At 40.3% G+C, this 27518-nt stretch overlaps 1 protein-coding gene across 1 annotated transcript in view; it reads left to right on the top strand.

Moving 5' to 3' along the window:
- Positions 1-343: 343 nt before the first annotated feature.
- Positions 344-27518, top strand: part of RPRD1A (regulation of nuclear pre-mRNA domain containing 1A) — a 641587-nt gene continuing 614412 nt past the window's right edge. The window contains exon 1 of the mRNA XM_044086440.1: positions 344-655. Coding sequence (XP_043942375.1) covers positions 505-655 — 151 coding nt within the window. The 5' untranslated portion in view covers positions 344-504. The remainder of the gene's footprint in view (positions 656-27518) is intronic.

Below are 27518 nucleotides of genomic sequence, written 5' to 3'. Positions count from 1 at the left end.
GAATCTTGATGAGTGGATGGGAGATCGTAGGTTTACCCCGGGTATCACTTCTGTGTCACTGTTAGACAGAGGCACAGTATACTAACCTCGAAAAAGGGCATAGCAAAATTAATTTAAAATGGGTGGCGAAAGCCAAACACACTCTGGCGAGGCTTATAAATGCCCTAGGGCAGATAGCCTAGTGTGAACCTATTATAGCAGTCTTATCATATAAACCTCGTGCGGTAACTCAGCCATACTGTGTTACTTTTTCGAACTTCTCCAGTCTAGCTATAACGTCTGCAGTTTCTATTAGAAAGTGCATAATACTGTTAAGACAAGTCTGAAAGACAAACGCAATGTCATTTAAAGATTTTAACAGTTACTGAATTGTTATTCGAGTCTGCGTTTCCTGCAAGATAAACTAGCGTTAGAAAATGTATGACGTCAGATATACTGCAGCCATCTTGTCGAGCTAACGGCTGTTAAATAAACGGGGTTGAAAGTATCCCCCAGAACAGCAGTATGTCTGCATTTTCAGAAGCAGCTTTAGAAAAGAAACTCTCGGAGCTCAGCAACTCACAACAAAGCGTGCAGACCTTGTCTCTGTGGCTCATTCATCATAGGAAACACTCCCGGACTATTGTGACCGTTTGGGACCGAGAGCTACGGAGGGGTAAGCGACAGCTTCTTCGGGAAGGAGAAGCAGTAGACCACTGCATTCGGTTGCAGTGGGGAAAGCCTTAGGGTAGAAAGATCCCTGAGGAATGCAGTATTTACGAATATCTACTTTTGTGAGGGAGTCCAAATTCGCGATGCTCTCGAATCTTTAGTTCTTTGTAGAATGCAGTATTTACAAATATTCACTTTTGTGAGGGAGTAAAAATTTGCGATGTTCTCGAATCTTTTGTTCTTCCTTTGCCCCAGCCCCTGTCTCCCCGTGGTTGTTTTGCTTTTCTTTCCCGCTGGTTGTCTCGGTGTCCGTAGATATTTGTAAATATTTAGGTTGCTATGGGGATGAGACAGCTCCACTTTATTACAGCTTGTGTTTAATTTTGCATCGGTATCTTCTGCGGTTGACTTATTAAATAGCCAGGGGTTACGCACATTGCGCATAACTTGGGATGACTTTTGGTTAAATAGTACATAAAGTTGTTAAATATAATTTGGATTCTTATCTCTGAGCTACTCAGATTATTGCTTCATATTTTTGGCTTGTTTCAAATTACAGTTGTCAAATCACGGAGAGTTGACGTTGGTAGATAATAGCATACGTTTGAATTCCAGACTTCAAATCCTTCATAATACACGCTAATCCAAGACCTGTTCAAACAACTATCTTAAGTTTATAGTAACAATATTTAAATTTAGGCTCCTATTTGGGGCATGTGTCTAGATTTTTTGAATTTAGTTTAGGGAGTTATGTTTGGATTGTTCGCGAATGTTTTATTTACATACAACTTTATTTTCCATAGTATGTGGTTCGATTTGCTATAGTTAGAAATAGTTATAATCATTTTGTAAAAAAAAAAATAGTGACGTGTCTGTGCGCGTACATCCCTCTGCACCATATCCTTAGTGTTTTAAGTCCATTTTAAAGAAGTAAAAATTGCTTATCTTTGTTAGGCATTAATTACATACGTTGATCCACGGCTGTCCCTTTAGACATGCCAACCCTTTTTTTTTTTTTTTTTTTTTTTTAAGGCTTGCAGCGCATTCCTGTGTTGCCAATTTTATTTAGCGTTACTGAAACTGTTTGTAGTAGTACAGTTTAAGGGCGATATTGAAGTGTATTAACCCACCAGTTAGCGCAGGAACGGGCGTGGCCTGTTTGACAAGGTGGCCGGCAGAGTTTCAATATGTAAATACACCATGATTGACACTGAATCCGGCGATAGTATAGTGTACTGGCTCGCCTTCAGTTATACGCAGGAGTGGGCGTGGCTCCGGTGATTGGCGTGAAACTTTGCATATGAAATACGGCATGATTGACATGCCGTTCATATTAGGCAGTGACCTAATGCGTACAATTAATGTGGACACGTCGCACGTTACAGTCAATTGGGGTTATGACTTTATTAAATTGGTCTGTTTTATTGTATGATTTCTGTATTAAGAAAGCTATCGGTTATTTTGTTCTGATTGTACTGGAGCTTATTTCCAGCTACTTGTGTCACTGTCATGCATGTGATTTGCAAGTGTTTGTTAGCAGATTTGGCTCCCAGCAACAAGTAGCTCTGGCATGATAAACTAAAGATGTAAGTTAAATGTGCTCCTCTTCTCTGGCTTTATTTTAATTGGAAGTGCTACTGTACTGTTTTGAGGCTTTTCTTACCCTACCATTTACGTACAGTGGAAGCTAATGAAAAAGAGTTAAATGAGGTGGCATTACCAGGCTGTTAATACATAGCTGAGTCGGGTTGATCTTTTTTTAATATTCAGCGCATTTGACCGATTATTCGGTCCTGTTATGCCAAGATGTTTAGGAACTCTTGCTTAAATTTCATTCTTTTCATTAGGGTCACGGGGAGAAAAGGCTGCAGCTGTAAGTAGGACTGTATTTGTTGTTGTTAACCCCAATTTACCCTAAGTTATGAATATTGAATGCTTCCAACTGACGTACAAAAACGGAGGAGGGTTTTGGGAGATGCTTGCTGCTACTGTACACTATACTATCGCCCGGAATCCATGCACACGGCGAACTCTATTCGAAGAAATTATTACTTTTTTCTTTTTCAGGGGGGCAAGCCCCTCCCCCCATAAGTGTTGTGCAACGGTGCTGGTACTGCAAACAATTGGAAACAGTTTTGTGGTGTGAACTCTGCCCGATTGTCTGACTGAAATGTGATATACAACAGGCATCTTAGTTTTATGCCCCTAGTAAAACATTTATTTTTTGGTAGTGAATGTCTACAATAAAACATTGGATTGCTTTCGGCACAGATGCTGAATATTAATTGCATTGCAATGTGTCGGTCGGGCCTTGCTACTGCGTAGCTGGTGAGTTAATAAACTGTGTTTCGGCTTTTCCCGGTTAGGGTCGCCACAGCGGAACTCTGGTCCGCTAATGATTGGCAGTAGATTTTTACATGCAGGCTTGCCTGGTCTAACGCACAACCTTCAGCAAAGGAACACCCATTCATGTATGTTGACACACAGAAGACGCTCTAACTGAGAATCGAACGTGCAAAGTCTAATTGTGAGGTGACAACGCTACCGCAGCACAATCTGGTGGGTTAATACACTTCAATATCACCAGTTTAAGTAACGCAGGTCAAGATATAATCTCATATTGGCATACTTGGCAGTAGTTTTTAAATTTATATGTAATAGTGGCGTATGCTCAACGTAGAGATGTTGGAAACGTTTGTAAATGCTAGACATTTGTACTGTGCATTAGCAGCATTTGACCATGTCAGTCAATTCGTATTTGGTAAAACAGCGGAGAGGTTCGCTGGCTTTGCATTAGAAATGTACCTCGCAGGATGTGCAATGTCCGCGGTGGTGCTGCGGAAGTGTTGTCGCCTCACAGTAAGACGCTGTCCAATTCGACTCTCAGAGCGTCTTCTGTGTGGAGACATGCGTGAATGGGCATACCTTCGTTGAAGGTTGTGCGTCAGGGCTGGCAACTCGGTACGTAAAAATCAACTGCCAATCATTAGCAGACCGGAGTTCCGCTGTGGCGACCCCTAACCGGAAAAAGCCGAAAGTCACAACAACAACAACCTCGCAGGATGTGCAATAGCAAGCCCTGCCCACCATACAAGAATTAATGAAAGTAAAATAGTATTCATGCTAATAGCGGCATGAATGTTCATTGTTTATTCGTAGTTAGCCATTTTCCTCGAGGTAGTGCCATATCGGAAATAGTGTATTTAATTTGCGTGAGGGGGCTTGTCCCCTTGCAAAAATGAAGAAAAAAATATTTGCAGTCTTTTCCATATCATGACACGCCCGTTTCACCAGTCAATCACTGAGGCCATGCCCACTTCTGTGCAGACTGGCCTGCGAGGTTCTTTTCTAATACAATACCGGCTAACGGCAGGCGGTACATCGAGCCAAAAATATAGACATAAAATACGCATGCATACCTCTCAAGTGTACCTCATTACGAGAAACGTACCTCATTTGGGGTCTTAAAAAGTTAATGTTTCTCGAAGTTCCACATTAAAAGAGTATGTGACACATTCAGTGTTAGGAATTTTTTAAACTGAAATCCATGGTAAATATGAATTAATCATATTAATTCATTAAAGGATCTTCTTTATAAGCAAAACCAGCATATTTTAACCATCTTAAGACCTTCCTAGTTGAAGTTGTTAATAAGCCATTAGTATGTGTTCCACATTTTGCCCATTTGTTCCACATTATGAAGGCGAGTGTTCCTTATTTTGGAGATGGAAGGTTGAGAGCTATGTACGCATAAAATCTGAAGACCAAATGGCACATTACGTTTATCCTAGTAGTACAGTGTGATATTGTTTGGAAACTCAAATCAGAGACCAACAAAAAGATGAAAACATAACCGGTGTTGTCAAATGTACTGTAAAAATCTATCTTAATGAAATTACAAAACCCTGCCTCAGAAAATTAACATGTAGGTCGTCTGTGTTTAAATTGTTGGTCGGTATGCCACTAGTATGTTGGCCATGTAGCCTACTTTCATGTGAAGTAAATGGCTTAAAAATCGTGTGTGGTGGGGGCAGCATATTCAGAAAATTGTGTGAGATGGTAAGCTAAGTCTGAAAATAGGAACATAACGTCCAGCAATGGGCACTAGTGAAAGTAAATCGAGACAGAATATAGGCATGTACCTTCTGAATGGGTACAGTTGAAAGGTGTGGCAGGGTGGAGGACTATATAGGAAAGTTGAAGTGGTGGTCATGTCGGTCAGATTGAATTAGATTTCAGTGGCTGCATTACGTAGAGCACAGAATCTCTAGTAGGAAATGAAGCAACGTCTGTCTTTAAATTTAAGTTACCATTGGATAGAATGGAATATAACTGGCAACGAGATGTGGGAAGCTCCCAACGGATGGTAAGTGTCATTGTGGCCTGTTTCTCTCCACGTAATCGAGTGCTGCTTTTGACAGTAGGTTGGCTGTTGATTGTGTCATACTGATGTTTTTATTATGAGTATTTTCCATTTAACATTGTCCTGTTGTTACACGCAGGCTGATAACAGAACAATTTCATTTAATCACTGTTTTAGAGAGAACCTTTTGTTTATATATATATATATATATATATATATATATATATATATATATATATATATATAATTTTTTTTTATTCACTGTGGGCATGGTTATGGGATAAAGACTGGTCCTAGGGTGAAGGATTGTTTTCCCACTGCCCCTTACATCCTAACAGGCGTGATGCATTACTTGCATATCTCTCAACCTGTAAGAGTAAGAAATCTGGGCAAAGCCAGAAATAATGGGAGTAGGGGCAAAGGCAAAAAAGATCAATTTTTAAATATTGTTCCTACAAACTTAGAAAGTTGATAGAATAAGAGGTTTTGCATTGGCATACATTTTCTGAAGGTATAAAGTGTGCAACTGTCATTATTTTCTGACTCCATTCCTCAATGATTTCCCAGAAAACCACAATTCTATGAAAAACGGACCAAAAATATGAATAAAAAATCTGAAAATTCTGCAAAAAAATCTGTACAATTGAGAGTGTGTTAAATACTTGATAGTAATTTTCTCCGTGTTGCCTTTTTGAAATCCGTTTTCCGTTACTGTCACAAAACGGTGATATGTGCAGCGATACTATGATTAATGATAAAAGTGTTGTAATTTTTTTTTTATTAATCTTCAGATATGATTTCAGATTACATTTAAAAGGCAGTGTAGTATGTAAATTGAAATTATGCTTAACCAGTTGTTACAAAGATTTGTAATGAATCACTACTTGCTTATGCTCTTAATTCTGCTGGTCATAGAAGATGGTCGTGCTGTGTTTTTAAGGTAACCCTTCTGCTTGCCAAAAATATTTCCCCTACCACAGCACTCACTAGTGTTTGTTATCCAGCTTCTCTCTTTTTGGCAGTTGCTTCCTCAAGCTTTATGAAGAAAATTCATTTTTGGAGTGCTGAGTTGCTTGAAGTGGAGGTCACAAATCTGATTAGACGCCTACCTAGGTAGCTCAGGCAAATAGATAAACTCTGGTATAGTTTAGAATTGAACTACCTAAGGGGATATTCCATTTGTGAAAAAGAGCCCTGGAACATTGTGCAATTTGTACAGCATTTCACATTCACGTGGATCCAGAACATAGCAGGCTGGAATAGTTGTTCACCACAGCCATATACAGGTCCGTTTGACTATTTAGAAGCATTCTTGCGCTTATGGTTTACTTAGCAAGTAAAGTAATGATGATGATGTAGGTTTATTACAAATTCAGTGACATGGGCCACACTGGTATGCATGCGTTTAGCATCTCTCCCTGTGCTGTATAGTATTCTTTGCATGGAAGTCCCTGGTAGTGCATTGTTGTTTCCCTGGTGTACTGTTACTATAGTAATGAGTATGTATAAATGTTCTGAATTGGGATTTGGTGGTATTAGGTGCCCATCCCTTCAGCACTTTTCCAACTTGATCTGTCACACCCCATCAGCATAAGCTGTTTTTATCGGATTTAAGTAGACAGCAGCTGTGCAGTATTACTACTGTGCAAATCTTCAGCTTGGTTCTTCTCTGTCCGAATGACCAAAGTCCGGACTGACTGGTGTTTTTAATAGTAGTATCACAATATTTGTTATTTTGGTGAAGTCAGTTGTCAGGAAGTGGGTTGTACAAGCAGCGCAGATGTTGAGATAAGGAAAGTACCACGCAGGGCTGTTCTTGCATCACATTTCTAAATAAAAAAAAAAAAAAAAACATTAAATGACAAGTGAGGAAGATGCTTAGCATATAGACTTGCTCCCTTAATGTGTTTTATTTTATTTGTTTTTGTTTGTGTTGGGCAGAATCGCTGTAACCATTGGATATAAATCACAATCTTTGCTTTGCTTAAAGACTGCATTTCCATAGCAGTAAAGATTTCTACTATTCCAGGTTTAAACGCAATGGTGCCACAAAATAATGTTTCAGCTGGATACGAGTTGCAGTAACGTGGTAAAGGTGTCCGCTTGTGTTGCATGTAGATTCTTCTCTAATTTCTATATAGTATAATTCCAGCATTGCAGTGCACTCCTCTGGTTGTATGAATGTATGTACACACACTCCAGTAAAATACATTGTTGTAGTACAGAAGCACAGTTGGCCAGTATTGGGATATCAAAGTAAGGTGTTGTGTAGAATTTTCTGAAAATTAGATTTTGCCATGCTGTGTAATAGACTGCACAATTTTTCAAATGGCATTTATCACTAAACCCAGGGTGTTGTGAAGTGAAGAATAGTACCGTTTGCGTGCGAGTGTCAGAACTAAGGTGAACTAATTTTTTTTTTTCCTGCAGATTGATTATTGGCAGGGTATCTAATACTGGTTTATTAAAAAGTGGTGGTATAGTAATAGCCAGTCCCCTTTCCTTCAGCCACTGTAAGGAGTACAGTAGCATAGCAGGTTTTTGATAATGCCAAGTGAGATATAATTTGACATTTCTATTCTTGTGGGTTGTATCTAGCACATATAATGCATGATGTTGTAAAACCACTTTAGAATGTTGAAGAATGCTACTCTTAAGTGGTGAGATGAGGCTGTACCATTTGTTGGAATGTTTATGGAACCTGGGTGTGTTGAGGTTGTAGTGCAGAGTAAGATGGGTAACTAGGTTACCAGCATTAGCTGTGTATAATGCACTGAAGTTTGTTGTATGAAGTTGCAGTAGTATTTGCTTTTGTATGTTATGCACTGTTGGGATTGAATACTCTGGTGTTGGGGGCTGTCAGACTGCTAGGACTTGCTCTTGTGTTCTACAGTATGAGAACTGTGTACCTTAGATTTTAAGGCGTTGCATATTTTTGCACAGGATCAGAAACTGGTATGTGGACTACAGTACAGTTAGTTAATATGACATCTTTTGTTTTGATGCAGGATGTAGCAAACTTGATGCTGGAGTTTGTGAATTTAGTCTGATGCCTGAATTGAACTACAGTGTTAAAGGGCTGCTTGTATGTAGACTGTTAGAATGCTCCGTGTACTTCTGTAAAGGATCACGCATCTTGTGTTGGTGTAATGTGGGTTGCCATACTTTGGTGGTAAAACTTTCAGGATTCACCTGCTTGTTTACTTAAAAGGATGCATCTTCAAAAATTGTTTTTATGTATAATTTGATGTCTAGTCAGAGATGTAGACACAACTGGGACTGGGATAAATTTCATCTAAAAAGTAGCTGCTGTCACTAGTTTCCCAGAGGAGCACAGTTTGTACCATATTCAGCAGAAAACCTCTCTTGCTTGGCAGGTTCATTCAAGAAATCCTTGCTGATGAGCCTTTTCTTTCCAGCACAACAGGGCATACTATTTGCACAGTACTTTATGAGCTTATGAGGCCTAGATAAGTTGCGGCACCTTGCACTGCTGGACAGGGTTTGCAGTATTTGGTTTAGCGAGGCTACTTTTTTTTTTGGGAGGGGGGGCAGTGATTAAATTGTCAGCACTTCTCTTGCATTGGATTCTATTGATCCTGTGTGTGGTTTGTCTTGGAAGAGTGACTTTCTGAGCTTTCCTTCCTACCACGGGATTACATGAGTGGGGAGTTTTTTGCAGTACAAGGAGTATAAATACAGAAAGTATTTGACTTGGAGGGGATTGTGTACTTGTAGAGTGAACTGTTGGAATAAGTGGTAGACATATGGACCATAACCATTTTAAACACTTGCACTGTAATAATTGCTTATTAGCCACCACTGTTTTCACTTTGTACCTCTGTAGCATAAGGGGTGGGCACACTGGCATTGATTACTTTATTTGCCTTGGATTCTTTCAGAATAGCTGTAGTGTATACAAACTGTCTTACTCGTGTAGATTTTTTTATCCCAGTATTTTCCCCAAATCTTTCAGCAGTGCAAACTGTTCATTTGGATCATTTTCTGGGAAAGATAAATGTACAGATAGGCCATTCACATAGAACTGTTTTATTTCAACCATTTATACCCCCTTTTCTGATAGTGTTTTTATGCAATACTCATGCCAATAGCTCCGTAAACAGATGAGCTGTTTTGATGTATATCACGTGTGTAAAGAAAAAAAACTTGGATTGCTCATCCAGTTCAGTTTGAGTGGATGACTGTCCTAAATAACTTGGGGAAATTTGATAAGTCTGGGAATTGCAGTCCCCTCATTCATTCTGTCAGAAGCTTTTTTATGAATCTCTAATGTTGGTATGGACTAATGGATCTGTTATAAGTGGTGAGTTGAACTAAAAACAAGAGATTGCAGTGTTGTCTGCATTTCTCCTTCCAGCTGTAAAACTACACTGGTATGGACAAATTAATTTGGACATCTGTTTCTTTAACCCATCTGCCATCAGGTCTGTAAGGCAGTTGTAATAGAAGCTTAATTGAAATGGGCTTATATGAAGATGGGGAGACTGGATCCTTTCTCCCCAGTATAGATCACGTATAGATCACTACCAAGTAACAGCTGTTTTTCACCTCCTAGGAATTTGTAAAACCTTATTAAAGGAAAAGTCCACTCTTGCGTAGAGTTTAATTCAACCTTTAGGTTTCTTGTTTCTCTACAGTATGATTTCAGTTAATAGAAACCTGCCTGGACTTTATAAAACTTTCATTCCTTACCTTGGAACCAAGGGCAGGGAAGTCTGACCTATATTTTATCTTATTTTTAACCTTAACGTCATGCATGGTTGGTAGAAAAATGTTTCTGCCTGCATGACATACCGCAGTCACAGAGAAATCTGTAGTTTGTTGCATCTGGCACTGCCCACAGTCTTGCATAGGGAGCCCTCAGTAGCTGCTACAAAAAATGTGTGCAGTGTGGAACCAGAGCAGTTCTGGTGCGTGCAGTTTATCACTTTTTTTGTGTATTCACTTTCAGTTTATGTATAGCAATGTGATATACTCATTGTTCATATTCGGTGATTACAGATGTAGTCAAGTATTAGTGTATTACAATATAACAGATGAAATTGTTGCAATGCAACAGAAGTGGGAACGTAATTCATGAATGTATAAGTGCATTAGTTAAAAAAAATCTTATAACACAAATACAAATGAAAGAACAAAAGATTGTACCCATTTTTGTTAATGTGCTGCGCTGTTGGGGAAGAGAAAGATTTGAAATCTACTTTTGAGGAAAAAGCAAGCACATTATCCGACATTTAATATGAATCATCTTCCTACTGTAGATAGTGGTGAATTGCTGAACAAATTCATGGAGCCATAAGTTAAAATCTTTGATTACAGCAAAAGCTTTCATACCACAGGAATTTTTTGTGGGACTTTATGCCAGTACCTGCAGGACTACAAGTTGACATCCTTTGAAAAGCCTGCAGTTGAGCTGCTTTGTTTGGTTGGAGGTGTACAACTGCTCTGAGTAGCTTAAAACAAACATAGAAACTCATGCAGTGGATAATTTGGGTGAAAACTGCAATCCTCTCCTGTTAAGCAGGTAAGGTGCCTGTGATTAATTTCTGTCCCTGTATGTCAGTGGGATGGGAAAACATTATTACTTATTAGATCTAACAAGACTGATGTAAAGGGAACCTTTGGATTCTAGGAAACATAAAACCAGTGAAGTAAAACCCCTTTAACATGACAGGCCCCATGACAGCCACTTTGTGGGCAAAACTGTTATGATTTTTAAGAAGCACTTGGAGGGATTTTTGATGCATTAAATAACTCAAAGCAAAGATGCAGTGAAACACACACACAGGTTATGTTGATGCTTTCAGTACTACTGCAGTGAATTGGCCCGTTGTTGAGAGATTTGACCTGTATTCTGTAGTAGATTAAATTCCAGGTGATGTATCAGTTTTGTTAAATACAGTAAAAAACATTTAAGTGTAATGCATTGTTGGTCAGTTTGATAGCACCAGCTAAAAAAAAAAAATTTGTAGATATTTCAGAGAAACATTTGAATGGAAGACATTTCAAGTACTTCGGGTTCCATTAGGAAATGAGTTATGAAAGCACTTTGTACTATGTGGTAAATCCGTGTCAGTAGAATACAGCCAGGATAGACAAGGATGTGATGTGTACTAAGATGTACATTTGGCAGATGATAAAAAAATAACAGACTGGGTAGTATACAATACATGCTTTGGTATATGCCTAACTAGGTAAATCCAACAATTGGAATGTTCACAGAGGCTTCTCACTGAAAGAATACTGGGCAGAAATACCATGTCCTATGCAGACCACCTCAAGGTTCTGTCCGTGTACTCTGTCTTCTATAGGCTGTAAAGGGGAGAGCTATGCCTAGCGTACAATGCATTGTCAGACTCCACTCTGGACTGCTTGCATATCTACAAAGCAAACAGCACCAGAATTATCTGTTCAAAAGACTTTATAAACCTTACCTGTGATATAAATAGGACCTGAATGAGACCTTACCTGTGATATAAATAGGACCTGAATGAGACCGGTATGTATCTCTGAGGCTACCTCATCTCTGGAACAGGCTTCCCATCTGTGAGAAATAGTTTTCTCCCTAACCCAATTCAGGAACAGCTTGGACAGTTATATTGAGAACAGGAAATTTAATCTCTCATTTGATACCTATGTCCTGAATAATTTACAAGCTCCCTATGTTCATTAATCTCCCAGGCCTATGCTTGTAAATGTTTTATCTCCCAAGGCCCTGCATTAGATTACCAAGAGTAACAAAACTTGTAAGCGATTTGGGATGTCCCAGTGGTTGTTAGCCTAGTACACACCTATGAACCTATTAAAGAAGTTTTAATATTTTATATCAAGAATTGGAAGTAGATACATCAAAGGACTAGTTGTCAGAAACCAATTCGAATTACAGCCGGATGCAATGCAGTGTATCGATACCAAACGTTTTCTAACATTTCTTTTCTGGTGTGAAAGAATGTGACAGTGAAGCAAAAGTAGACATGCTGACTTAATAATAATAGAAATGGGCTAGGAGTGTTTGCGTTAAGTGGAAGAATGGTTAAAAAAATGTGAATGCAGTGTACAGGATGACCTGTTGCTTATAGTGCAAGTGCAAAATGGAGGTTGCAGGGACTATTGAAAAGTGAGAGAAAGTGGAGTCTGAAAGACTATCAGTTCATGAATTTGATGGGGAAACTTGTATATATTGATCACTGTAGTATTGGCAGGATTGAAACTCAAGATGAATAATGGAGGTGATTTGCCTGGCCTCTTGTAAGAGAATGAAAAGTTACTGCTCATCCAGTGATATGAGAAGTGTTACTGAAGACTTACAGTTTGAGGCAAAATCAGTACTTGTGATACATGAAGGCAAAAACACAGAACCTGAGGTTGTGCTGTACGGGATCACAGCCAGCACTATTTCTGAATAGATGAGGAGAATTGTATTTGGTCTGACACTGAGTTAACTATTGGCAAGTAGCAGCTGATGGTAGTAACAAGACTTGCCACAGATGAGACAACACTGCGGTTTCTGGCAGATACTAAACTGAACTTTGCCATAGACATGGGCACACACAAAGGTAAAGACTGAACTAGGAATGCTAAGTCACCCTTAGTGGCAGTGCTTCCTTTTCCCAGATTCATGGCTTGATTCCTTCCACCTTTATTCGCTTACTGTGTGACTGAGAGCAAGTCACTTAACTGGACAGTGCTCTTGGGGGTTGCTCTTTAAAAGGGACATTTGTGTCCAGTATTCCTTCCTTCCTTCTCATCCACAAATATTTTGGTCTGGTAATTCAGAGCTAAGAGCTGTGTGTTCTCTCCTGCCAATAATGAACATGTTTCTGAAACCTTGGCCAGGGTGGTGGGTGACTGGATTCATAAAAAAAAAATAAGCACGGCACAGGCTTGTATAAAAAGAAGAAATGTGGTCACCAAGGTAGTGGCTGGGAGTTTACATAATGGTTTACTGTAGTATAACTGAGTGTCTTGAGAGCTTACCATTTATTAACAGGCAGTGGGCTGGTAATTCGTTACAAAGCTGTCTTCCTGCTGAGAATGTTGAAGTGCACTTGGATAAGTTACAGAAGATTTCTAGATAAGCTAAAATGTTCAGACTTTTGCAAGCAGATGTATGAAAAAATATTGTGATTACAGACAGCAGTTGCTGCTAGCTATGTTAAGACAAAGAAAAGGGGTATTTGCTGATGACTGCAACTTTGTTAAAATGTTGAATGTTTCTGGAGAAGGGCATAGGACTTGGATGATATTGACTCTAAAGAAACAGAGCAGAAGACATGCAAGTAGAAGTTATGACTGTTGTATGAAAAAGTAACCAATTGCAGTGGGTTTTTGTTCCAGTGCAAAGTTAACACTCCATGCTTGCCAGGGCTGAGACCTTACTTGTGCATCCATATCTATAGGGAGTTGTGGGTTGGAGGTGTAGCCATGTTTGTTAGGGAACTCATTGTTTTATGACTGATCATGCACAGTGCTTTAGTAGAACCTGCTCGGGTACATACAACTGTCCACAATGTAATTTTATCAACCACAGCTTTCTTTTGTCTTCCTTTGAGCATGTTGGTTATACAAGATTAAAAAGCTTTTTGTCAGAGTAAACTTTTATGGGTGACTTTATCAAACCCACTGCAAACTAGCATACTTGTACAACCAGTGACATAGTCTCTGATCAGTGCTAATTCTCTTGAACAGATTGTTTCTCTCCCTAGGGCTTCAATTATCTTGATTTGTCCTTTACAACTTATCCCATTCCTATTCTACACCTAATGTCACTACCTCCTTAAAGTCCAACAGCCTATACTTTGAAACCACAGAAAATCCCCACAGTATTCTACAATTACTCCAAAACAAACTTTCTCATTTTTGCAAACTGTAAATGGCACAGTCCACCATATAACCCACAACCTGATGCTGTCGCATACATTCAGACTTTAATAGAATTCATGAGTGAGTATCAAGGAGTCTCTTCCCTTGAGCCATAAAATTAAAGGTAAATTCAGACGTAACTCGTATGGTAGAATTTTCACGTAAACCTGCTTAATAACAAAAAAGAAGAAACTTCAAGTGTTCTAATAGAGCTATCCATCAGCAACCCCATTCACCCTAAAATTTTCAAGCCCACCATTAAGGAGTGTAGGGCCAGGAGTGAACTCAAGATGTGTAGTCTGTCCTCTCCTGGAAAAAACCCCACAAAACATTCTTTAGTCACATTAGACAACTTATATTAAGCTTGTTTGCAAAGCAGCATCCTACTTTTATACCAGCATTTTGCTTGTATAATTAGACAAATCCAGTGCTTTTTTTCATGTCCCCAATGCAGCCAAATGCTCTTCCAGTACCAACTATACCATCTCTCCCAAAATCATTTTCCACCTGATATCTCTGACCATCTTCTAGTATATGTCTAGCACCTCTTAGCCAAACCTTTCTTAAACCTCTTTAAGTCTCTACTTGTATTATGGCTGTCTCTGGAATGTGGAGAATGATTGTTGTGGTACTGTTACACAAAGGTGGTCCCATGACAGACCTCTGAAACTGTAAACTATTGCCTCAGAAGTATAATTTTGTAAAGTTATGAAAGGCATCATTACCTTGGTGATGACAGTGAAGTGGGTAACCCAAAACATCCTGGACCCAGTACAATTTGGATTTGTAAAATTCAGGTTGTACTTAACTAAGTCGAGTTGATTTATTATTTATTTATTTTTTTTGAAAGGGTCACTGAAGCACTGGATGAGATGCTGATAGTCCATACTGCTTAACCTTGACCTCAGCAGGGCTTTTGACAATATTGCCTATTGTGGTATTCTAGATGAACCATGCCTATTGTGGTATTATAGATGAACCATACCAAGTTACCACAAAACCATCTGTACTGCAGCTCGAGAGATAGTTGACTGCATGATGGAATCTACATTGTTAATGTATGGGTATCCCTCTAGCTAGGCAAGTAACTCAATTAGGATTACACAAGGCTATGTCTTGGATCCACCACTGTTCAGCATTTACTTCACGTAAGTGAAAGCACATGTCCGAGTACTGGCTAGCTAAGTTTTTGGGTGACTGCAAATTGGGTACAGTTGTCTGCTGTCCTTCAGACTCTTGTATACACTTTTTGGGTCTGGACCAGAACAGTGTGGTTGAGAATGTCTTCTGCCATTTGCTTTGTGTACTACTTGATCTTTAAAAGACAAAAATGCAGTATAGTTGCCTTTTGAAGATGATGTTGCCTCTTTCTGTTATTACATTGTTGTATCCTCTGCAAAACGGGAAGCTTGTGTGAGAACATTTGTGATGTTCATAATTCTTTTGGTCGCCATGTGCTGGTTGTGATTAGGAAGGTCCTACCTTACTTAGCTGATTAGTACGGTTACTGCTGTAGTAAGCATTCTTGGTCCCATTATGCTCTTCCCTTATTAGATCTGTCTTTGAGATTACACTGCCCCTTTTGGAAGGTACATCACAGAGCGGTTTGATCAGCTTGAAAGACTCCAAGGGTTTCTGTCCAAGGAGATTTCTAGATTACAGTGTCTTAACTAATTTGAAATATCAAAAACCCTTCCCCTCTGCATTTGTCATTGTAGAGATTCTGAGGGGTGATCTGTGTATGGTGTTATAAGCATCCTTCATATTTGTAGAACTAATTATGTAGCCTCTACAGCATGATGGGTATATAACTCATTGGATTCCATGCTCCCTGTTGGAAAGTAATAGCCTATCCACGTAGAAAAGTAAATTCAATAAATGGATAGGAGGCTGTAAATGCATGCATCGGATGTGTCAAAATCCAATCTTGCCAGGTGTTGAATAACATACTCCTGGTGTAGCTGATTAAGCTTGATAACATACTCTTAACAAGAAAAGGTGTAGCTGATAAGCTTGATGATCCTCCAGTAGTAAGGTTAGAATGATCCCGTGAGCCTTGATCTGTTGTACTTCATTTGTTTTGCAGTTGCCTGAAAATGTTTTTAGGAATAAAAACAAATTAACTCATGGTGTCTTTAACTATTTACAGATAGTTGGAAAAGGATGATTTGAATGTGATAACATGTTCTTCCCCAGGGTTGTTGCTAAGGAAAAACTGTGCATCTGTCATCTAACATTGTGTGAATCCAGACTGATATCGGTCTAGGGTTGTCAAATTCCTTTACCCCAACTGGCCACATTTCATCAGAGTATGCAGTACGTGGAACTGGTAATTATCAGTTCGACTCCGCTTACTAGGGGGAGTAATGTAGTAGTAGGAGGAGGAGGAGTAGTAGTTCAATTTAGCCAAACAAAATCAAGCTATTTACCTTTAATTTCTGGTACTACGGCTCCCACAAACTGCACCTCTTGGCCTGCACAAGTGCATCAGTGTTTGGCACCAAGTATTGAGCAGTGGCTACCCTCATTGCTGAGTTGATGTCTATCAGTAATTTGATACCTGAGTTGAGACTTATTAATGTTCATTACAAAAAAGAGGTGTTCACAGACGTAGATACTGCCAAACGTTGACGTATCTTTGAGACCAAACATTTAATTTGGGGATATGTTGGCCCAACATACTGAAAATGTGTCAGTATCAACACTTAACTAAATCACATTGGAGCTCAATTAGTTCCAACTGAAACTGTTCTGGTACCTCGTCAGCGCAAACAGAGAAAGGGTTGCGGAAAATAAAATAAAAAAATCTTTCTCAAGGTTTTTAAAGTCTGCAAATCTTCTCTGAACTCACATACTTGGAAATCTTGGTGCAGTACTTCTCAGTGTTATCACCCTGAAACTCAGGTGCATCTTGCAGGGACTACACAGTTGGAAAGTGTGCGGTATTACTTGCTGGTAGTTGGCGGTCGGAAAGTTTAAGTTGCAACTCTAGACACGAATAGAGTCCTGTAAATCAGTCTATAATTTATTGCGAACTTGCAGCCTTTTATTCAGGTAATACAAGTGTTTTGCTATATCTACCATGAAAGCTAGATCTTGAACCCATTCATTTTCTTTAATTTCTTGCACATCCCTTCCTTTTTCACACATAAACCTTTGTATTTCACCTAATTCATAAAAGTGCTTTAGCACAACTCCTTGGCTTAACCAACATCGATGTGATATGGCAGACCATGAGTGTGAATTTCCTCCAGTAAGTTGTTGAACTGTCTGTGGTTCAGACCTTGCGCATGTATGAAGTTCACTGTCTTTAACATCCGTGACATGATCCATCTGTGGTAGCTGCGGTGGTGGTGCTGCTGCGGTAGTGTTGCCGCCTCACAGTAAGACGTTGTCCTGTTCGATTCTCAGCTAAAGCGTTTTCTGTGTGGAGACATGCGTGAATGGGCGTACCTTCGTTGAAGATTGTGCGTCAGGCCTGGCAAGTCGGTACATAAAAAGCTACTGCCAGTCATTAGCGGACCGGAGTTCCGCTGTTGCGACCCCTAACCGGGAAAAGCCGAAAGATACAACAACAACATGATCCATCTGTAATGTTTTACTACAAAGCACTTCTCTATGAATTATGCAGTGGACACTGTGAATTTGATGGTCTGAGTTCATAGCTACTAGTTTTTCCTTTAACTTTGTTGCCACGTCAACTTTTCTGCCAACCATTTGAGGTGCTCTATCTGTAGCCAGACTCATTTTTTGTTCAGTCTACACCAAATTTATCAAGTGCACCTACCAAACTGTATTTCTTGAGAGGCTTACGTTTGCAAATGCTTAACGTTTTTCAGGGCAAATGTCTTCCTTGGCCACCAACATACATTTGTTTATGAGGTCCCCTTCAGAAAAAGGCTTCAGTGATGCAGCTATTTCTTCTACAGTCGTAGAACTTGCTGGAACAACCACATCATTAGCTTGAGAAACACATTTAAACAGTAACTGCTGCTTTTTGAGTGACTGTTGTAACTCAACTTTTCACACGTCTTTCCACTACATTCATCATACTTTGAAGCGTAAATACTTGTGTAGTGCCTGCGAGTTATATTCCTTTGAAACTGCTATGTTATGCTCACAAATCAAATAAGCTGGTTTTCCATTCACTTGAGCAAAAAGTACAAGGTTTTTCACTTTTCCTGCACCACACAATGTTTTTCGTTAACTGTTCTTTTCTTTGAAAGCATGATGAAGGTATTCAAAGTATTTTTATATAAAATTACTCCGTGACAGCTACCCAAAACAATAACCAAAACCTGCTGCAATTCAATCAAAACCCCCAAACAAGATTGACTGTAACTCTTAATGACTTATTAGAAAAACTACACATTTTATGAAGGACAGACCACAATATAAGGCAGAACACGCCAGTGGAAAATCAAGGACGGATAGCTATGCTGCAGAATAATGGAGCCAGAAAAAATGCACTGCACATTATCAGTATATAGGTACTGTGGTTCTGATATTAAAACAAAACAAATGATACTATTCATTGACTTTTATGAATGAAGCAGCATGGTAGTGAAGTTATAGTATTTAAGTCTGGACAGGTGAGAGGTATGTTTGGGATAGGGACGGCAGTGAAGAGACTGTTGTGTAAGCGATCAGAGTGAGTGTATGTCTGAATGCAGAACAGACTGTGTGTGCACGATCGGAGTGAGTGAATGCATGTATGAATGCTGACAAGACCGTGTGGGTGAATGTATGTATTCAGACTAATGGCTTGAAATGTTGACAGGATGAGAGTGCGATGAGTTGTGGTTTCGTGTAAGGTTGCTCTGCTGCTGGCCCTACTGTGTATGGGAGGGCAGGCTGGGTCTGGGACTGGAGCAGGGGGTGTGCTGTGGACCACATGTGGGAGTGTGACAGGCTGCATGTTGGACTCCCCTGAGTTAGTCTATGTTCCAGAGTCCAGGGCCCTGTATATTGAGGCCATTTAATAATGAAAAATGAAGTCTCTTGTTTAATTTCTCCAAATCTTTTGGGCTTCTAATACAGTGATGGGATCGGACCCCATTCCTAAGTCAAAGTACGATTAAAGTTCAGGTTTCACTGTCAGCCAAAAGTGCTCTTCGCAGCACCTGCAGTGTGCCCCGTAATGACTCCAAGGTAACCTATCTAAATATGATTGTAGACTTTTAAATAAGACCTGTTGCTCCTACTCCTATCGGAACTATATGGGTATCTTTCTTCCACGTTGCTCTAGTTTCTGCTTGAAAGTCCTGATATTTTTTGACTTTGTGTCTCTCTCTACACAGGACACGAGTCCCTGGATGTGGTGATTGTGCAGGCTGCCAGCCTAGACAGATAGAATTCATTTGTAAATATGAATGTTGAACTACAGACTTGTTTTCATAATTGAAAGGAAATGTTGTAATACAGGCTTATTTTCTTAAATTAAAGAAAGTGCTGTGAAATGTTGACCTTACATTGTAGCAACATTGCCCTCTGCTGTAAAGAAAGCCAAGTCAAGCATTTCTTGCCTGTCCTTTTGAAGTTAAAATTATTTCATATCTGTCCCTTTTGAAGTTAAAATTTGGAGTAGAGTCTGGAGTGAAGCATCCTGCCTATTGTTTAACTTCAGGAATAATTACTAGAGTTTACACATGAAATGTCTCTTATGGCTGTAGTTTCCTGCAGGTGCAAGATAACAATAATGTAGTATCTGTTAGCCGGGAACACCAGGAAAGTGTAAAAAATGATGTAATGGGAATCGGAACTGAAGATAGCAATTTAAACAGAGCGAACCAGAAGGCGTTAAGCATTTTTTGTCTTGACCATCCAGCTCATCGGTACTCTGCCTGTTTAGCTAGAAACTAGTTTCTAGACTGTTTTTTTTTTTTTTTCTGTGATGTCAGAACTGTACTACTAAATTTTGTAATGATTTCTCTGAACTCTTGACTAGCACAGTGCAATAAGAAATATTATCTTGTGTTTTTTTATTATTAAATATTTTAAAACCTTAACGTTAAGCTCTGAGTACATTGCATGTGTTGGGGATCCTGTACCAAGTCCCTCTAATAAGCTTTGAATGTTTAGTTATACTACCAATTGGATAATAATATTGCACAGTAATAATTGGACACCCTTTCATAAGGGCCTTTGAGTAGCTGATAAATATTAGCTGGATGGTGGCAAGTGGTATTACCATATAGTCTGGGTAAAAGGGGCACAGTGGGAGAACCTGTGCCAGTCATCACCAGGAGTGTCTGTGTGGTTCTATAAACTTATTTCAAAGTGTGTGTGTGTGTCGGCTACTTGGGCAAGGACACGAAGTACTGGTTAGACAGAGAGGGTGCTGGAGATTTTAGCTTGCCCAGCTGTCTGAGATCTGGGCCCTATAGGTGTGCCAGTGGGGAGTCTTATTGGGGACCTGGAGAGCAAGGGAGCGACCAGCCCTGGACTGACTGTGATCTCTGTGTGCTCTTAAGGGAAATTGCACCTTACTGTGTATTTGTTATCCTTTCCTCGTATATGAGACGCCCTGTCTAGTGTTAATGGTGAGGATTGAGGCTCCTTGATTGCTGGGCCAGAGCATGGGTGTTATAGCAATTTTCAATGATCAATGCTACTTTTGTCTTTTCTTGGACCACTATATTTGGTTTTCTAGCTTCTAACATTTGAACTGTTGTCAGTGGATGATCTCATGTGGTGTAGACTTCACCATTTTCTATGATGCTTCGTGGCTTATGTTTCTAGTGTCTTTCAGCCACTTCAATCCCATAATGTTTGCACAGTCCCCAGTGCAACAGTCTCTCCACATTACAATCCTTCTGCCATTAGTAGGCCGCAACCAGCAACAAGGTGTGCAGCTGTTTCCTGTTCTGTTTTACAAAACCTACATTTCTCTTGTTTCTCCCATACGTTCAATGGACTTTGTAAACCAACGTATACATTGCCCACTATCTTTTGCTGCCAATATTAATTTTTCATCTCTTGGTTTGAATTCACCTCTCCTTAACTATTCTTGTGTTTGTTCCTGATCAACATGAGGTTCTTCCAAATGTTTTCTATACTTGCAACTATTTTTATGCATTTTCCACATTTCTTGCCTTCTCATCTGTTCCTTCACTTTTTATATTCTTTCTTTTGTTTTTTGGCATAGTCAGTTGCTTTTATCCACTTGTGGTTTGATTTCCATTCCTGCTTGACACCAATATGCTTCAGCTAGCCTAAGCAGGGAAGTCCTCTTAGATTTATTCTCCTCATGTTTCTAAACTTTCACTGTGTTCGGGTCCTGTGAGGTCAGCAGATGTGTGGATTCCCATGATTGCAGATCTGTACATACAGTCAATTAAAAGGAGATCCATTCCTCCTTTGGAACAGTGAATACATAATCTTGGTATGCACTGATTTTTTTTTTTTTTTTTTTTAAATCATTTTGGTGAGAATGAAGCATCCTTCTTATTTTCCTATCTTATCTATCCAGCATGTTTTGGGGCCAGTCAATCAGTTCCCACATATTTATACACTCCTTCATGATCACATTCTTGTCCCAAACTGATGTTTTCTTGGTGCTGCAGTTTACCTGCTTTAAAGGTTGCTTTTGCGCATTTATCAGGATCAAATGACATTCTTGCATAATCTGAAAAAACTTGCAGTTGTGCTTTCAGTTCCTCATCTGAAGAGCTATACAGTTTCAAACTCTCGACAAAGAAAAAAAGATAAATCTTTGCACTTTGTTGTTTTCTAGGAGCCACATTATAGCTATGACCTAAGCTGTTGAATAGACAGCTTAATGGATTAAGGGCAAGGCAGAATAGCAGCAGTGACAGTCACCCTGGAATATCCCCCTTTGGATTTTTATCCCTGGAATATTTTATTATGACTTGATTGCAAAGTGGTCTGCCACTGTTTCATGGTCACTGTAATGTAATCTATCCATGTAGGGCGTATATTATACAGTTTTAAGCACTCTTATCCATGACTGTGGGATATTATCAAATGCTCTTTTGTAGTCGGTCCAGACCGTACTTAAATTCTTCCCCTTTTAACGGTTCCCCACTATGATTTTATTTAACAAATGATCCTTTGTTCTGTATGACTTTCTTTTATTGCCGTCTTACCATAAGTTGTGTGTGATGTCCTGGTATGACGTATGTAGAACTTTGTTAGAAGCTCTGTAGCTGTTATGTGGTCCATATGCACCAACACCAGTTTCTCTCTTCTGACTTTGTGGGTCCTGTTATAGAATAATTTTTCCTAATCTGAAGTCAGAAGAGTTCTTAGTACTTGAAAACCAAAATGACAGCTGTGATGAACCATTACTGGACTGGTAATCGAGGAGCCTTAATCCTCACCCCTGGCACCTGTGGGGGGATGTTCATTGGGAGGATAACGGGTACACAAAATATTTCCAGGTGCAGCTCTCTGCATTGAGTGCAATTTCCCTTAAGAGCATACAGAGACCACAGTCGGTCCAGGGCTGGTTTCTCCCTTTTTCTGTAGAACCCCAATAAGACTGCCCACTGTCACAGCTGTTGAGATCTCAGATGAGTGACTGTCACGATCCCAAGCTCCCTCTGTCCAAGTAGCTGACACACACACACGCTTTGAGGTTTGATTTACACATACACCCACGCCCCTGGGAAAGGCTGGCACAGGTTTACTAGTTATGCCCCTTCTGCCCAGACTATAAGGTAGTTTTCACTGCCACTAGTCACTCCTGCTAGCTACCTTAAGGCCCTTAAAGGGTGTCCAATCTTACTGTATAATAATATTGACACAAATGGTAGTTTGACCAAGCGCAAGGCTATTGGGAGTGGTCCACACAGTGTCACCAAGTAAATATTCAAGTAATTAAAACCATTACATTCCTTCATGCTTCCAAAGTAGTAATTAGTTCACCATAAAGAAAATACAGAAAGCTTCCTAGTACAGACTGTGTCTCTAGCTGCATTGAAACATCTTTGTGGCTTAGCCTATAAAGTAATACGTACATTTAAACGGTTAATATAGTGCATGTATGGTTCTGTTCTGTCCCAGTAGGGCACACTGGATACATTTTAAACATAGCACTTAACAAATACTGTTTCAACGCACACATCTGTACAAAGCAGATGTTCTTCGTGTTTCACAGTTGCAGTCATTACACTTGGGTAATCTGCTGGCAGGTTGCCCTCGGTTGGCCTGAATAACAAATTCTTGGGTCCTGAGTCGGTTGCTGTCTCTTCTTCCATGACGTCAGGTCTATAAAACATGCAGCCAACGCCATTTTATTCAGTCTTTCTTGCCGCGCGGTGCCCGAAGCAGAAGCGGTTCTCAAGTGCTGGTCGGCAGACTCCTGAAATTTTTGCATTCGAGTTTCAGAACTGAAGTCTTCAACTAAAGCTATGTACCTCATTGGGGAAGCTTTTTCTTGCTCCTTACTGATGTCGGTAAAAGTTAATAATTGCTTTACTTGTGGGAAGCAAATACCTGATAAGGATTTTCATTTGTACTGTATTCCTTGCCTAGGCCCAGATCATAACGTGCCTTGCTGTCTGTTTTGTGCTAGATTTAACCAATGCACTATTAAGCGTCTGTATATTTTTGCTTCAAAATATTTTGGATCTAGATTTAATTACCCTGAAATGTCATCTGTTAGCAATCCGACTACCGGAGGTCAAACGCAAAGAAAAAGAGACAGACCGTCGAGGTCCAAAACCGACAAAGCTTCTCCTAAGCCAGTCTCCAGTACTCGGTGAGGCGCTTCCACAGCCCCTGATACCCGCTACGTTTGAGTCGCAGGCCTCTACTGAGACCCATGCAGAGTCCGGTATGCAACGAGATTCTTGAACCCGCGGATGTCTCTCCCTTGGATGGGTCCGGAGCCGCTGAGCAGGCACCGGCTTCTGAGGGTGTTTTCAGGCCTACATTTTTATATAAAACCGTCGCCAGCTTCAAAAACGAGATCAAAAACATCTTCCAAGTCTAAAAAAACGACGCATGAGCCACGTGCTCAGGCCCCTATGCCTAAAAACAGATGATCAAAATGGTTCACGACTTGATTACCTTGATCAGGGGTTCCCAACCCCCCCTGCTAAGAGGCCTAGGCAAGACACTGATTATGAACCTTCAGATCAGGTTTCCATTTCTTCTGATTCCTCTTCTGATCAGGAATATTCTGTACCACCCTGTGAGGATTCAGATGCAGAAGAACCCATCCCATCTGCATCTCCTCCTGAGGATTGGAGAAACCTTGCGTACTCTAAGGGAACATTTTCATTGGGAGAGTCAGGATTTCTCTGAATCAAAAAAAGAGGCTTAGGGATTTCCTTCTTCCTCAGCATAGACCTTTGGCTATACCTCCTGTATTAGACATTGTTGATGTGTTTTCGGAATCAAGCATGGCTCCTGATTCCCTACCTCCAGCTCCTAGTAAGCCAGACATATTACAGGGTTCCTGACTCCCACAAATTTCTATTCAAAAATCCTGCTGCTGACCCTGAGACTATATCACAGGGTCCCAAAGGTGCAAAGGCCTCTACAGCCAAAAATCCTACCCCCTCTGATAGAGATTCCAGGGCACTGGACAGATGGGGAAAGAAGGTTTATACGTCTGCAACCTTGGCAATTAGGGCCTTAAACTGCCAGTTTCATATGCTTAAATATCAACCGCATATTATGGGCTTATTGAAACAGAAAATGATGTTGATTTCTGATTGTGTGGAAAATAAATATTTACAGGAATTATTGCATGCAGCTGAACATGTTGGAAAGCATACTTTGCAATGTGATTTTGATTCCTTGGAGGCCTCTTGCAGGGCCGCAGTTACTGGATCTGTGATTAGAAGGCATGCCTGGCTCAAGGAGCAAAATCTGTGTGATCATGTTAAAGCTAAATTGTTGGATGCCCCTTTACAGCATGATACTCTGTTTGGTAATGAGGCAGAAGAGGTTTTAAAGAAAATGGAAGACAAAGCTAAGTCTATGCAAACTGTAAAAGATTTCTTACAAGTGCAGCCACCCAGGTTCAGTAGGCACTGGCCTACTAAAAATATTGGTCCTTTCCTGTGTCCAACAGAGCCTCTCAAGGCAAATACAGGCACTCAAAAGGCTCTAGATACCAATCGCAGGGTTCTTACAGGTCAAAGCAATGGGGTGCCTCCACCTCCAAATCTGGAGGAAACAAAGCACATCCCTACAGTAAGCAGTCTCAGTGACGTCCCTCTACCTTCACCAAGCACTTATCTTTTGGCAGCCCCCTTGGGGGGAAAATTAGCACTTCATGCTCAAAATTGGCAGTTAATTACCCAGGACAAATGGGTATTAAACATAGTATCCCAGGGGTACAGATTTAATTTCCATACTTTGCCAATTCCAAACGGTTGGCCAGATCTGCCAAAAAATCAATGGGCAGAGGCTCAGAAACAAGTTATGTCCCTCATGGATATGGGGGCAATTCAGCCAGTACCAGAACAGGAAAAAGGACAAGGTTTTTATTCAAGACTGTTCTTCGTACCCAGAAAAGACCATGCCTGGCGTCCAATACTTTACTTATCGACTTTGAACACGTTCCTGGACATTCAAAAATTCAAAATGCTGACTTTACAACAGCTACTGCCTATGCTGGGTAGGAAAGCTTGGTTAGTGACTCTAGACAGAGGCATACCTGCATATCCCAATAAGGGAATCGTGCAGAAGATACCTCCGCTTCAAGGCAGGTTTTTTGCATTACCAATTCTCTGCACTGCCTTTTGGCTTATCTACTGTGCCCAGGGTTTTTACAAAGTGCCTGGCACCAGTATTTGCATTTTGCAGACAAAGAAGCATACAAATTTATCCTTACCTGGACGACTGTCTCATTCAAGCAGAAAACAAGGACATTCTTCAACATCTGGTGTTTGTAAAAAGGCTTCTAACATGCCTAGGGTACACAGTAAACGAAAAGAAATCACAGCTGGTACCCTCTTGAATACAACTGCCCAGATGGCTTACCTTACGCCAGACAAAGGCAACTGACAACCTACTTCAAACAGATGGCAACAAAAGCCCAGTTATCTGCAAGACAAATTCTGCAGGCTTTGGGGTTCATGGCATCCTGCATTCTACTAATTCCATATGCAAAACTGCATATGAGGAAACTTCAGTGGTACCTAAAACGTTTATGGAGTCAACATTGTCACAGTCTGGAAACGGTGATTCCCCTCATTCCCTACCTACAACAAGAGTTTCTTTGGTGGGCAGATTCATTCACTCTACCCCCTGCCCCCCAAACCCTAACTACAGACTCTTCAGACTATGTTTGGGGGGGGCCCACCTGGCGAGGAGATGCATTCAGGGCATATGGAACCCAAAACAAATGCATCTGCATATCAACCAGAAAGAGATGCTAGCTGTTCAGAATGCTCTGACAGCCTTCAAGGACTTACTTCATCCAGGACAACACCACGGTTATGTGGTACATAAACAAGCAGGGGGGTACACATTCCTACCTCCTTTGCAGACGAGCCATGGTTTTGTGGAACACAGCCTTGTCTTACCAAGTACATCTTCAAGCTCAATTCCTGCCAGGAAAACCAAATACTCTGGCAGACGACCTAAGCAGAAATCTTATGGACCCTCACAAGTGGAAACTGGATCCACAAATCTTCAACATGGTAACACAGAAATGGGGCAGCCCAGACATAGATCTATTTGCCAAAATTATCAACTGGACAAATTCTGCACAAGGACTTTTCACAGACAAGCATGGAAAGTGGATGCCCTATCCTTCAGTTGGAAAAAAACTATTGGTCTATGCCTTTCACCCTCTGCCTTTTCTCTCCAAGGTCTTACTAAAGGTCAGACAGGAAAAACCAAAAATGATCCTAATTGCTCCGGACTGGCCTCGCCAGCACTAGTACCCAATTCTAAGGAATATGTCTCAACTCCCTCCTTGGTACTTGCCTCAAATACCTCATCTACTGTCTCAGCAGAACAATCCAAATTCTGCACACTCTGCTCCAAACTCTGAACCTTGCAGCATGGTTGATAATTTAATTATTCAAACAACACCTCTCAGTAAATCTGTGATGGATGTCATTTTGGAAGCCAGAAGGCCTAGTACTAGAAAATCTTATGCTGATAAATGGAAGAGATTCTGTGCTTGGAACCAAGCACAAAGAACGGACACAGCAAAACCAAACATCCCTCAGATTTTACAATACTTGACTGAGATGCTTGACAAGGGCCTATCTTTTTCTTCAATAAAAATCCATATCTCTGCTCATTACAACACAGAGCCTCCCATCTTTTCTCATCCTCCGCTAAAACAGTATCTTAGAGAAGCCAAAAATTTAAGTCCTCCGAGATGATCACAAACTCCTGCATGGGACCTCAATTTTGTGCTGGAAAAACTCACCCTACCTCCTTTTGAACCAAAAGGTACTGCAGATATAACATTTTTATCTTGGGAAAACGGCTTTCCTTTTGGCAATCTTCAGCAAGAAGGGTTTCAGAACTACAGGCTCTTGTGGCTGTGGAGCCTTTTATTACATTTTACCTGGAAAGGGTGTCCCTCAGAACCAATCCTTCCTTTATGCCTAAGGTGGTATCCAGTGTGGCTCTTAACCAAACTATTTACCTGCCAACTTTTTACCCAAATCCGCAGAACAAG

Source organism: Protopterus annectens, chromosome 10.part0 (genome assembly GCF_019279795.1).
Source record: "Protopterus annectens isolate FY-2018-M chromosome 10.part0, PAN1.0, whole genome shotgun sequence".
NCBI classification, from domain to species: domain Eukaryota; kingdom Metazoa; phylum Chordata; order Ceratodontiformes; family Protopteridae; genus Protopterus; species Protopterus annectens.
The sequence above is the reverse complement of the archived record's forward strand: the minus strand, read 5'-3'. Positions and strand labels throughout refer to the sequence as shown.